The 12,486-nt window shown below is 41.5% G+C and overlaps 2 protein-coding genes across 3 annotated transcripts; one reads left to right on the forward strand and one right to left on the reverse strand.

Annotated features, from left to right (window-relative positions):
* Positions 1 to 37: 37 nt before the first annotated feature.
* LOC138615325 (ceramide kinase) lies at positions 38 to 6,982 on the forward strand. The gene is made up of 13 exons (XM_069688862.1): positions 38 to 393; positions 1,592 to 1,687; positions 1,934 to 2,071; positions 2,220 to 2,348; positions 2,548 to 2,611; positions 2,709 to 2,854; positions 2,935 to 3,009; positions 3,117 to 3,269; positions 3,530 to 3,635; positions 4,486 to 4,589; positions 5,399 to 5,595; positions 5,673 to 5,983; positions 6,143 to 6,982. The coding sequence occupies exons 1-13, from the start codon at positions 270 to 272 to the stop codon at positions 6,213 to 6,215; spliced, it is 1,716 nt and encodes a 571-aa protein (XP_069544963.1). The 5' UTR covers positions 38 to 269; the 3' UTR covers positions 6,216 to 6,982.
* A 34-nt stretch (positions 6,983 to 7,016) lies between these two features.
* On the reverse strand, positions 7,017 to 11,872 carry LOC138615327 (glucose-6-phosphate 1-dehydrogenase-like). Of its 2 annotated transcripts, XM_069688863.1 has the most exons (12): positions 11,682 to 11,872; positions 11,085 to 11,122; positions 10,840 to 10,948; positions 10,527 to 10,744; positions 10,289 to 10,447; positions 10,012 to 10,137; positions 9,823 to 9,916; positions 9,526 to 9,712; positions 9,180 to 9,415; positions 8,590 to 8,666; positions 8,287 to 8,379; positions 7,017 to 8,187 (listed from the first exon to the last, which is right to left on the reverse strand). In XM_069688863.1, exons 1-12 carry the CDS (start codon positions 11,808 to 11,810, stop codon positions 8,097 to 8,099), a joined length of 1,557 nt encoding a protein of 518 aa, XP_069544964.1. In that variant the 5' UTR covers positions 11,811 to 11,872; the 3' UTR covers positions 7,017 to 8,096. The 2 variants fall into 2 exon arrangements, with proteins under 2 accessions (XP_069544964.1, XP_069544965.1); XM_069688864.1 differs by lacking the exon at positions 10,012 to 10,137 and having other exon boundaries at positions 11,682 to 11,871.
* Positions 11,873 to 12,486: the final 614 nt, after the last annotated feature.

The raw sequence follows: 12,486 nt of genomic DNA on the forward strand, positions 1-12,486 counted from the left end.
GGATTTTTTTTTTTTTTTTTCCTTAGGATAACACTCGCAGTGTCTTCAACATGTCAAGGGAATAATGAAAGTGTTTTACGTTCAGCTCGAGCAAAGATGAAAACTTTCACATGTCTGATGAGGACTCTGGTGGACGACTGAGGGCGAGATCAGATTGTCAACCTGCTGCTGGTCCTCTCACAGATGTAAAAGTTGTGCGTGTGAAATGTGATCAGGAAGGTGTTTGGGGACGAGAAAGAGCGATGCTGTGAGAGGAAGCGTTGTTCCAGATGGAGACGAATTTGAAGTTGGAGTCAAGTTTGTGGGTCGGGAGTAAAAGATATCGGGCGGCCCTGACTGGCTGGCATTTCAAATGGACCGAGGTAGATAAGAAGAATCATGATAAGGAAACAGGTAAGTGACTCTGAACTCTCCCAAACTGTCTAATATCCATTTAATGGCGAGATATACCAGAATACAGGCTTATAGTTAAATAAGAGCACCGCAAATGTTTACAATGTTATTACCTTGCTTTGGGTTTGTTTTCAACTAACTTGACACATATCATTAAATCATGCACACGCAGGGGAATACTTTACAGCATAACACTTGTTTAAAGCCATCCCCATCTGCGTATACTGGCTTGGACAGGATGTTTAACAGGCAATACTGCATTCATCCTTTATAGGTAGCCAAGGAAACACAATAAACAAAAACATTCATGTAACCCTACATGTCATTTAGGACTATTACAGGGAGGGAGTGCTTCTATTGGGCCTAAAATTGCCTTGTAGAAAACATGAAGAACGAGTTGAACGGCACAAACATGACACCAAACCTGCTGAGGTAGTTTACTGAAAAACACAGGCTATGGAAAAAACAGACACACACACACACACACACACACACACACACACACACACACACACACACACACACACACACACACACACACACACACACACACACACACACACACACACACACCTCCTGGCAAGACACTATAGCCTATGTGAGGTTTATCTGGGAAATATCAAACTTTGTTTGTTTTTTCTCAACAGCACAATGCCTCCAATGTATATATATATTTTTTACCTTCAAACACAATGTGAAGATAAGAAGTGTATAAACAAATCTATAGCACATTCTGATTTATCATACAGGCGTTGCCACTAACGATGACCCCGCTCCTTTAAGGTGCGTCAGAATGCCAGCATGCACAATAGTCCTTTTTCTCACAGCAGACATTTTGGCAGGTGTCCCTAATAACACAAACAATGGCTCAGTTCTGTTCAGGTGTCCCAGTAAGCCAAGACAGTGTGACCCTGCATAAACCACACCAGAATCTGAAGCAGCTGAATAGAATTCGGCTATCTTTGGTTTTATTATTTATACCTGTGCGTTTCCTGCTGTCACGTGTCTTCAGTGAAAAAGGTCTCTAAGACGGCCCTGACTACAGAACAGCTAAATGGGATGTATCTATTATTTATGCTCTTGATTACACCTGTGCATTAACTTCTATGACGAGAAAGAAATACCATCTGTGAGGAAGGTTTACTGTCTTTCCAGGGGTCAAAATGTCCAGTGTGTGTGTGTATGTGTGTGATTCAAGTTTCAGTACCTGTGGCAGAGGTGGTTGGAGTGGAGGAGGGCCGGGTGAAGATCCTGCCCCAGAAGTCCGTTGAGGACTCAGACAAAGATTTCACAGGTGGGTTCTCTTTTGAGACTCTCGAGTATCACAAAGGCCGAGGCCACTGTCAACGCTCAGGTTAACAATAACACAACTTAAAGGGAACCAAGTTTTAGATAGGTGAGAGTTTGAACAAGAAGCATACATGTAGAATTACCTCTTACTCCATGGTGGCTTCAAATACGTGCCTGTACTCCCCCGTGGTGCAACGGTTGATGTTGTGGTTTCACAGCGTGTTTGTTTTTAACTTTCATCCACTTCTAGTTTTCTACGTGAAGCGTAGCAGCGGTGGGGGCTCTTATGGGTTGCAATGGAGACTGGGCCGGACCCAGTTCAGCTGCCCCAGTCGGGTCCTCAGAGACCAGTGGACAAAACACCTCAGGACTGCTCTCAAAACTCACAGTAGGGATGGATAATTGGATGAGGCACTCGGCTGACATTACAGCTCTTATGGGCCACTATGTTACTACTAATGTTCAATCATTTTCAAATCCTCCATCAGCTGCATGTCAGAGGTTCACCAACCTGTCATATTCCACTTTTCTTTCAGGTCCCTTGCGTCCACATAGACTTTTGGTGTTCATTAACCCGTTTGGAGGAAAGGAAAAAGGAAGACAGATCTACCATACTCTGGTTGCCCCTCTGTTTGAGCTGGCTGGCATCAGCTCTCATGTAATAGGTAAAAGGCTACAAGCAAAGACTTCCTTTATCTGTTTTGAGAGAAGTTAATATGTTACTGATGAAGACTTGATGCTCTTCTGGGTGAAGGGTTATATTTTATCTGACAGAAAGCCTAAAACTGACCCACTTGAGTACAACAAATATAATGAATGAAACCAATTTTCAATGCGCTTGTGATCATAATACTCATTGTTTAGTGACTGAGCGGGCGAACCAGGCCAGAGACCACCTCCTGAAGAAAGACCTGACAGGCTTTGATGGGTAAGCGCTCTCAGAACCACAGTGTAAATCCTGCATTGTTACAGCTAAGCTTGCTGGGAGTTGTCATAACAGAAGCTCTTGTGTTTGTTTACAACAGTGTGGTGTGTGTGGGTGGGGATGGCATGTTCAGCGAAATACTTCACGGTTTGATCGGGCGCACTCAACAAGAGGCAGGTCTTTGTGAGAATGATCCCGCTGTCACTTTGCAGCCTTGTCCTCTTCATATCGGCATCATCCCTGCAGGTTACTGTGCTGTTCACAAACTGATGGTGATAAATTCAGAGCTGTGATGCACACAATTTGATGTATAATATCTGCTGCAGGTTCCACAGACTGTGTGTGTTTTGCCACAGTGGGAGTGATCGACCCCGTTACTTCTGCTTTGCACATTGTCATTGGTGAGGAAAGATTTTCATTAAAATGAAGTACTTTTGTCAGTTTGGTTAACTTTGAGCTCCATACTGTAACTTGTATGTTCCCCCTGATTTCGCACAATACCTCGCAGGAGACTCTCAGCCTTTGGATGTGGGTTCAGTTCATCATGCCTCTGCTCTGGTGCGGTACTCGGTGTCTCTGCTGGGCTACGGCTTCTACGGGGATGTACTGGCTGAGAGTGAAAAACACCGCTGGATGGGACCTCTCAGATATGACTATTCAGGTCTATACTCATGACTCATTTAGAGAGCGGAGATGACTGTATGCTCAGTTGCATTAGATTATCTGTATTTATTTATAGCATGAAGTGAAAAATGTATGATGAAACTATCTTTGATATGACGAGGATGAAAGGCCTTCATGTGACCGATGTGCTCCTTTTTTTAAATAATTTTATGTAACAAACTCGCTGTGTATGTTCTGTTTTGAAAATGTGTGTACGTCTGGTGTTTTTAGCTAACCTAATTGCTCTCCTTTGTTTAGGCACCATGGTGTACCTAAGCAACAGAAGCTACACAGGCGTAGTTCAGTATCTACCAGCAGACCCACTGCTCTCCAGCCCCAGAGATAAAACACGCTGCCTCTCAGGGTAAAACACTAACTACTGACAAATAATTACACACAGAACAGTGTTTACACAGCACAGTTAACAATCAATACAACACAAAGACAGAAAAGTGAACACACTAGATTATTCTCTGTATTTTAACTCCATAAAACAGCGTGGGAGTGTCATGTGTTGTGCAGTCTCTACTTCTCCATTTCATAATGTTATTTCCCAAGCACTGAGTATTTATTAGGTTCATGTTATTTCCTCTGTACATTTCAAGTATAACAGAGATTAATTTAACCATGAATTGAGGATCACTGTTCTCTAAACTTCCCGATATGATGGGACTGTGACGTGAAATTGATTTATTACTCACCAATACCACCTTAAGAGTAATGACAAAGAAAAGGTGGCAGCATTGGAAGAAATCCATAGTAACAATTTAAATTGTGAAAAACTTTTACATTTTTTTGGGTTACTAATTCACTCTCAGTCTATCTGTGAGTCCTAACTCAAGTTATCCAAAAATGAGGAGGGTTTTAACCTTGTTGTAATCACTAAATCATTTAATAAGAAATAAAGTGCCAGCACCAGTGAAATGGTTCTAATTCACTGTTTGAGACACCGTAGCTGTTACCACCTGCAGCAGGGACTCAGGTGTTTGATGCACCTTAAGGAGGGTAGGAACCATGGCAAGAGGAACTTGATCTTGATGAAAGGTGAGCCTCGGTCTCCTGTCAGAGTGAGCAGTGCCTTAGTCTTTGTCTGAGGCAGCATCTTCTGACTGTCTGCAAATGGTTTATAATGTCCTCATGAACGGGTGTTAAGGTCGAGGAGCTTGTTATTTCACAGAGCAGAGGGTAACGCTTTGTGTTGTGTGTGTTTGTAGGTGCAGTGTGTGCTCCAGAAGCACAGAAGGACTTTTTCCCCACTCTTCAGCTTCAGGCTCCATGTACAGCTCCCACCTCAGCAAGTTCAGTGTTGACACAGAAGGTAACAGCACAGACACCATAAATGTATGTGAGGTTTGTGATTTGTATGTTTTAGCTCATTTAGCACCAATCATGTATAATTTAAAGCTGCACGTGCTTACGTCATAGGCTCCGCTGTGGTCTCCTCCGTCACAAGTGATCGCAGTTGTAAAACTGAATAATTGTGGATAAATGAAATAAAAGGCATCACAGCCCTCACAAAAATGACTGGTATTACTGTTAGAATTTTATCCATTTGGTCTGACAATATTTGTAAAATCTAGAAGAGCTGCGTGATTGAAATATTCTCTCCTGATTCAAGCAAGCCTAGTGCTAAAATGGAAATTAGCTAGCTTGGCTGGCAGAGGTCTCTGGTGCTCTGCTCATAGAGCATGGCCAGTTTGCATTTATCCAAGAATGTAACACCAGGCAACAGATGTAAAAAAACATCTATACTTTGAGATGTACAGTGATATTTATCTGGCGGTGGAAGGTTCAATCTGCACTATGTGATCGTTTGGGAGGGCCTTGAATATGAAGCCCCACACTATAGCTGTTAATGCAGCCTTTTTGGCTTGTGACCACTTTAAAAGTCACATTGCAACCTCTTGTGAAGTTGTACACTTTTATTTGGATAATGTAAATGAGTCTAAGGTATTTCACTTGAATGAATATTCTAAAACTTAAAAGAACCCTTTTGTACTAGAAATATGCCATTTCTGCTCCCCTATCCTAAAAATCTATTCACGACCATTCAAGTATCTCGCAACTTTTTTTTTAATTTTTTTTTTTTTATTGTAGAATCACGTCTCTCTTTCTTTGTCTCTTCAGGTGAGTGGGTGAGTGTGGAGGGCCGTTTCAGGTGTGTGTCTCTCACCTGTATGTCCAGCTCATGTGCTAAGAGTCCTCTGGGCCTCTCTCCCTCTGCTCACCTGGCGGACGGAACAGGGGACCTCATCCTGGTGTGGGACACTCACCCACTGGGCTTCCTCAAGTTCCTCTACAGGCACACAAGCACACAGGACCAGGTACGGGCTTTTCACATGAAAACAAAGCTGGACTGACAAGTTTAAAAACTGCTTGACCCAATCTCTACTTCTCCTAGTTTGACCTGCCATTTGTGGAGGTCCATCGTGTGAAGGCAGTCCGTTTCTACCTGCCAGAAGGCAAAGAGGAAGAACATGAAGAATTTGTGGGGCAGAGTGGCAGTATAGACGAAGAGAGAGGATCTGTGGACACTGTAAGCAGAAACGGGTCTCAGCTGCACCTGGCAGAGAGAGTCGTGGAGCAAGAAATGACAAACGAGCAGAAAACAGCAACACCCTTCCTGTGTGGTCTGTGTTGCAGTAAAGCTCCTGCTGTGTCAGTGTGGAATTGCGATGGAGAGATTCTGCCTTTCACCGAGATCCTCTGCAAGTAAGAGAGCAAAACTCTACATGCTGTGTTTTTAGTAATCTCTTACTGTGTATTATCCTCACATGTTATGATATGTCAGGTTAAAAATGAATTAAAGCTCAATTACCTGAGGTATACAAAAATGATTTGTCACCGTTTCACTGTATTCACCTCTTGCAGGATTCATGGCCAGCTGGTGCGTCTGTATGCCAGGGGCATTGAGGACGGAGAAGCCATCAACGGCTGCAGCTAGGAACGAGACAATTGTGAAAGAAGATGCTTCTCACACAAATAGTCTTACCTAAACTTTGGATGATGAGGAAAAAAGTGAAGAATGGACTGAGTATGGGGAGGCTAATTTGTGAATTCACCAAAAGAATAGCCAGCCTTGCAGTCTGTCATGGCCAAAGAGTTCCCTGATATTTCAGGTACTTTTATACATTTTCTAATTGTCATAAGGAAAACAACTATTTATTCGTCGATGTGTTTGTTGAATACCCCTCTTTAAAGAGGACATTATGCTCCTTTTCAGGTTTTTATTTTAATATTCTGCTTCCACTAGAACAGTTATCTATGATTCACAGTTCCTTGTTGATAGACGTATGTGTGGGAAATGTGCTAACCATAAAAAAAAAAAAAAAATCAAGTGTTCAGAGCTGTTACTTTTTCATACATTTACCTCATTGGCCACCTTTAAAATGAACATCCAACAGTGTAATATTGTATATGTATGACAGAAAATATGTCAAAGTATAATAGGTTCTCTTTAAAAACACAATTGCATACTTGCTAAATTCTACACTTATCTATAGTGCAGGTTTTTTTCTGCACAAAACTATTTTAACCTGATAATGTATTCAGTGTGTGTGCCAGTTTTTGGTCTGTAAATTTGATCCACATTTTGCCCACATTTGCTTCCAGAGAATAAAGTCAAGGCAAATGACAACAGAAGTTAACGAACAAAAAATATCTTTATACGATAAAGACCTGACTCACTTTATTGTTGTCTACATTAGTTCACCAGTGCTGTTTGTCTTTGACATTGAATATAATCAGCAATAGCTTCCTTGTTTTTAACATGAACAATCATGCCGTTGTAACATTTTCTTTTCTTTTAGTTTGACTCAAACTAATCTGATTTATAAATGAGTAACTTAAAAAATATATATATATATTTTTTAACTTTGCTATGTTCATACTAATGGACCATCAAACTATTATTGAATTTAGTAAATGTGAAAAAAAAATCAAATGAGACGGGAAAGACAGGGAAAGAAGGAAAGTACAACAGTCCCAGAGCTTGTTTAGACACATGTTCGTCCTTTCTGTATTTCCCACAGCCCTCCGAGTACTGGCAGGATCACTGAATGGGCTGTTATTGGTCAGAGAGTGTGTGAGAAATTGTGTGCATGCATGTGCTATTCCAGTCAGCCCACAGACCTGGTAGAGACAAAGTGACAAGACAACATCAGTTTGATGCAGGCAGCTGATAGAAATCAAACTGATTTTAAAATGTAAAAGAGAAATGTTACAACTCACTCATGCAGTTTTAGAAATTAACAACATGTTATTAAGAGTTATTTACAGTTTTGATTTGAAGTTAAGCTTCAAAAACCTACCTGGAAATTGTTCTTACCTGACGCAGGACATTTTAATGTGTCTTCTTTATGACTGTTATTAAGAGGGCCCTCTGTTGTTACAAACCAGACCAACAAGTCGTCCTGGTTTAATAATACTTGGTGTGGCTTTATGTGAATCACATTCTACATCATCATAGTTTAGTGATGACTGTAAACAGAGACCTGCTGATGATAAATATTATGCAAGGTGTAGCTCTTCCAGCTCTTCGTGACTGATCATAGGTGTAACAATTCTTTAAAAAAAAGTACAGACAAAAGAGTGATTGATCATTTTAATTAGTCATTTCAGATCGACATGTTAAATCAGGTTGTTAGTTTTTTTTATATTTCAAAATGTATTCTTCTATGATTAGAGGTAAGTCAGTGGTTTCTTTTGTTCATGCAGACAAAATCAAAAGTGCTACAGCAGTGACTCGGGTAAACGTTATTGTTTGTGAACTTTCTTACAGTGGTGTTAATGTTTTAATGTGATTTAATGCCTGTGACGGACAGCATCAGGATGTGTGGGGCTGCACCCACTTGTATGTTCCCTTATAGCGAAAGCCCACCCTCTTCACAAGATCGTCCGCTTCGTTTGGACCACGACTGTGGACACAACAAACAGGAGGAAGAGAAGTGATCACTGAAAAATGTTCATGTGCATCATGAACTGGACTTGTTTCTGTCTCATAAAACACACTTTACCTTCCATATATGTAAGAAATGGGGTTTGCCCTCTCTTTCTCTATTTGGTGGAGGAGTGGGGTGAAGATTCTCCAGGCCTCCCGCAACTCATCGCTGGGACAGAAAGACAAGCAGTTCAAATGGAAATAACTTATTTGTGAACCTTTTTCAAATCTACCACTCAGCTGAGAGCTGGAAAAAAATGCAGTGTGAATCAGGTTTATGCTCATATAAAACTCTTGAACGCAAGAGACACAAGGAGATAAGTTTGAAAATGTTTGCATCTTTTCTCAAAGAACTTCAACAGCAAATGATGCTACCAACCTGCGGACAAAGTGCATCTGATTTCCACAGAAGACATCCAGTATCAGTCGCTCATAAGCATCTGGGAGCTTCACATTCTGCAAATAGATGGCAGCTGTTGAAAATTACTTGAATGCTTATTTCAGGTTCAGTGACCAACATTAATTACACAAGGATGAGTCCTTCATGATATTCCACTATATCAGTGTAAACAAGAAGAACTACACCCTCAGCCTTTATATTATATTTCTTGGCATTATATTATATTATCCATCCATCTATTATCTATACCCACTTTATCCTGTGCAGGGACAAGGGGGAGGGATTGGAGGGCATCTCAGCTGATATAATAATACATATTTAATAAACGTAATTAATCTCATCTCAACATCTTCACATGAATTTTACATTCAAAAATTAACAGCATTAGTTTTACTTAAATTGAAATTAAAAATTGTGATCAATGTATATCAAGAATCAATTGACATTTGCATTGCTGACAATAACTAAGTTAACACACTAACAATACAAACTTGATTATTTTTAGACTGATAGTTGGACATGAATGATTGATTACAGTGAATACTTGGAGTTACATAAGGCTATAGCACCTTGTATCTGCTCTTGTAGGTGAGGTCCAGCTCAGTCTCCTCAGCGCTGAAGTAAACCCCCGGCCTCTTGGTCATCATCTTCAAGTAAATGGCTTCGTCTGGCTGCACACGCACCACCAACTCGTTCCTCTGACAGCACTCACCAAAGATGTCTCCTGGCACGTCAGTGAACTGCAGACGAACCTCTGCTTTCCTCTCATTTAGAGCTTTACCGCAACGCAGAATGAAAGGAACTCCTGAGGGATGGATGGATGGACAGGTAGAAAAGCAGAGAAAATCAGTGGTGCTGTCATAAAATGTTGACTAAAAGACGAAAAAGAAACAAAGAGCTGGAATAAAGCCTCACCATCCCATCTTTCATTCTGGACATAGAGCACTGCGGTGGCGAAAGTTGGTGTGCAGGAGCCTTTTGGTACAGTGGGATCGTCAAGGTAACCCAGTTTGGACTGACCCTCCCCCTTGGGGTCACCGACATACTGGCCAAGCACCACATCAGACACTGCAACAGGAGCTATACACTTCAACACCTTCACCTGCAGCACAATGAAAAAAGTTAGTAAAAAAAAAAACGCAGGACAATGAGATTACAATGACCTGATAATCTCATTATTGAAGACAAATTCCTGTTAATTCCTGGTGTTACCTTCTCATCCCTCACGTCATCTGGATTGATGGAAGCAGGTTTCTCCATTGCAACCAAACACAGCATCTGAAGGAGATGGTTCTGCATGACATCTCTACATTAAGAGGAAAGGACTGAAATCAGTGTTTCAAGTTTCCATTGTGACAGCAACAGTTTTTTCCACATCTGTCTGAATACACGGTCTCTCACCGAATGATACCAAAGTCATCAAAGTACCCTCCACGGCCCTGAGTGCCAAAGGGCTCCTTGAAGGTGAGGACCACACAGGCCACACTGTTCCTGTTCCATATGGGTCCAAAAATACGATTTCCAAACCTGGAAGTGAGAGAATAAAACACTTCTGAAACTAAACAAAGAATGGAGATATAGTGGAATGAGTACTTTGTAAATTTTGCTATCCTCTGTGACAACCTTTAGGTTTATAGCTGTGATAAAGTATTAAAAATGTGTATGTTGAGCTTCTTACCTGAGTACCATGAAGTTCTGCACCATCTCTTTCCCCAGGTAGTGATCTATACGGTAGATTTGGTCCTCGGTGAACATGGAGGAGAGGTGGGCTGACAGCTCCTGTGAGCTCTGCAGGTCACGACCAAAGGGCTTTTCAACAATGACCCTGTTCCAACCTCTGCCACAAACAAAGCTGATTTTAATAATGCGATCAAAAAGCATGTTCATGCGTCTTTAGAGACTGAACAGATACTAACTTGCTGCTCATGCAGTGGTTTCTGATGTTTGTGCTGACATGGTGGTAGACACTAGGTGGCAGAGCCAGGTAAAAAAGTCGGTTGCCGTCGGCTCCCCCGGGCAGAGATGACAAATGGCTGTCGAGTTGGTCAAAGGAGCTGCTATCATCATACCTGCCGCTCAGGTAGGAGTTCCTACTGAAGAAGACTGATAGACAGTCCCTCTCTTCATCAGTGACCTGGGGGAAATATGGAAAATGATTCCTCAAAACACACTCTGAACAATCCACAATCTTGTTTCAGAGAGCCAAACAAGGAGCCTTAAATGCAACACCTTCATATGAGGCAGACATGCTGCCTTGATGTCCCCGACCGTCAGGTTAGACCGGGCATAACCCACAAAGTGTGTGTTGTCTGGTAGCAGGCCATCTCTGAAGAGCCACCTAAAGAGGGACAGAGTCAGTCAAAAGCAGTGAATCAGAACACTTTGACCAATGGTCAAACTCCAAATAATATGAGGGCACCAACAATCTCAAAGCAACTCTGTCGTCACTGTGTGTGTTGCAATCCTTCACTCACCATAAAGTTGGATAGATCTTCTTTCTAGCAAGATCTCCCTGTGAAAATAATACAATAAACAACACAGAACTGATCATTAACTTCTCTTGCTAATCACAGTGACATAGTCCAAAGAGTAAGTACATTTTGGAAGAAAAAAAACAGTCACAGTGGAGTGAGAGGATCTGCTGAGTAATACGAGATAAAAAAACTAACCAGAGATTTTCAAAGAACTTGGATCACACACTTCGAGCAGGATTCCTTTGGGATTTGTTCCTAGCTCAACACTACGAACAGTCAAAATGTTTTTGCTCCATAATGATCCCCTTTTACTGGCGCTTGACAAATGAAATAGTAGATGCAGCACATTTCAGTTAACATGTGCTCATTCCCTGGCCTTCATTCTCTGATTACCACACTTCAATATTGCCCAGTGAATTGTTCTGCAGTGAGGCTTTGTGTCACCTCTGTTGGGCCCCTTTCACTTCAAACACTCCACTAAAACTGTTTGGAATTTGTTAAGTCTAAAAGGGAGATGTGACAATAGAGCAAACAAGAGATCTTTAAACTGTTAGAAATGGAAATTGTATTAGTAAGAACTTCGGAGTTTGTACTCACAGACGCTCCCAGGATGATGAATACGTGTGTGCTAGAATGACGTGACTGCTCCTCTCCATAGAGCTCCCTCCTGAGCTGTCCAAACACCTCAGAGCGAGTCAAAGGCTCGGCGCTCATCTTGTGGTCCATCTGCTCTCAGTCTGTCCCTACTGTGAACACCTATTTCCCTATGGCTACCTGACACACATTGTGTGGTGAAATTTCAGTTGTCCTCCTTGCCTTGCAGAAAAACTCAGCCACTCTCTGCTGCCACCTATTGTTGCAAAGAAAAAAAAATGCCCTCATGTCAAGTACAACTCAACATGAGTTGTACTCAGCCCCTATAGTTCAGCAGGTTGTGTGTATGGTACACATTATAAATATCTATAGTACTCGCATTCCATCAGATCTGGGTTGGACATCCTGCCCATTTACTTTCACTTTCAACCCACATCTCAGGTCTTTTCAGATGAGGCTACAATTTGCCAGGAATGTTTTCTTGCTCCTAAACTAGTTATTGAGTAAATGTTGCGCAAACATTAACAGGTACCTCTGACAAAGTCTTGACACTTTGTTTGCAGAGAGAGTTCTTACCAGGACATAAACTCCGGCGTGGTAGTTGACACAGGTTGTAAATTGAATCATTAATCTTGTCACGTTTCCAGGCTGGTGACTTAATGCCCCCGTGGCTTGAAATCCCAATGATTTAATATTTGAATAATATTTAAAACGACTTTTTGTGGTGGTTACTGAACCACCACAAAAAGTCGTTGAGTTGGGTCATTCCTTCAGGAAATAGTGCACTTCATCAATCAATACTGACCAA

The sequence above is a fragment of the Brachyistius frenatus genome, unplaced genomic scaffold, assembly GCF_029030835.1.
Source record: "Brachyistius frenatus isolate BFR_SWC_R1_liver_20210118 unplaced genomic scaffold, ASM2903083v1 Contig_6, whole genome shotgun sequence".
Taxonomy (NCBI): Eukaryota; Metazoa; Chordata; class Actinopteri; family Embiotocidae; genus Brachyistius; species Brachyistius frenatus.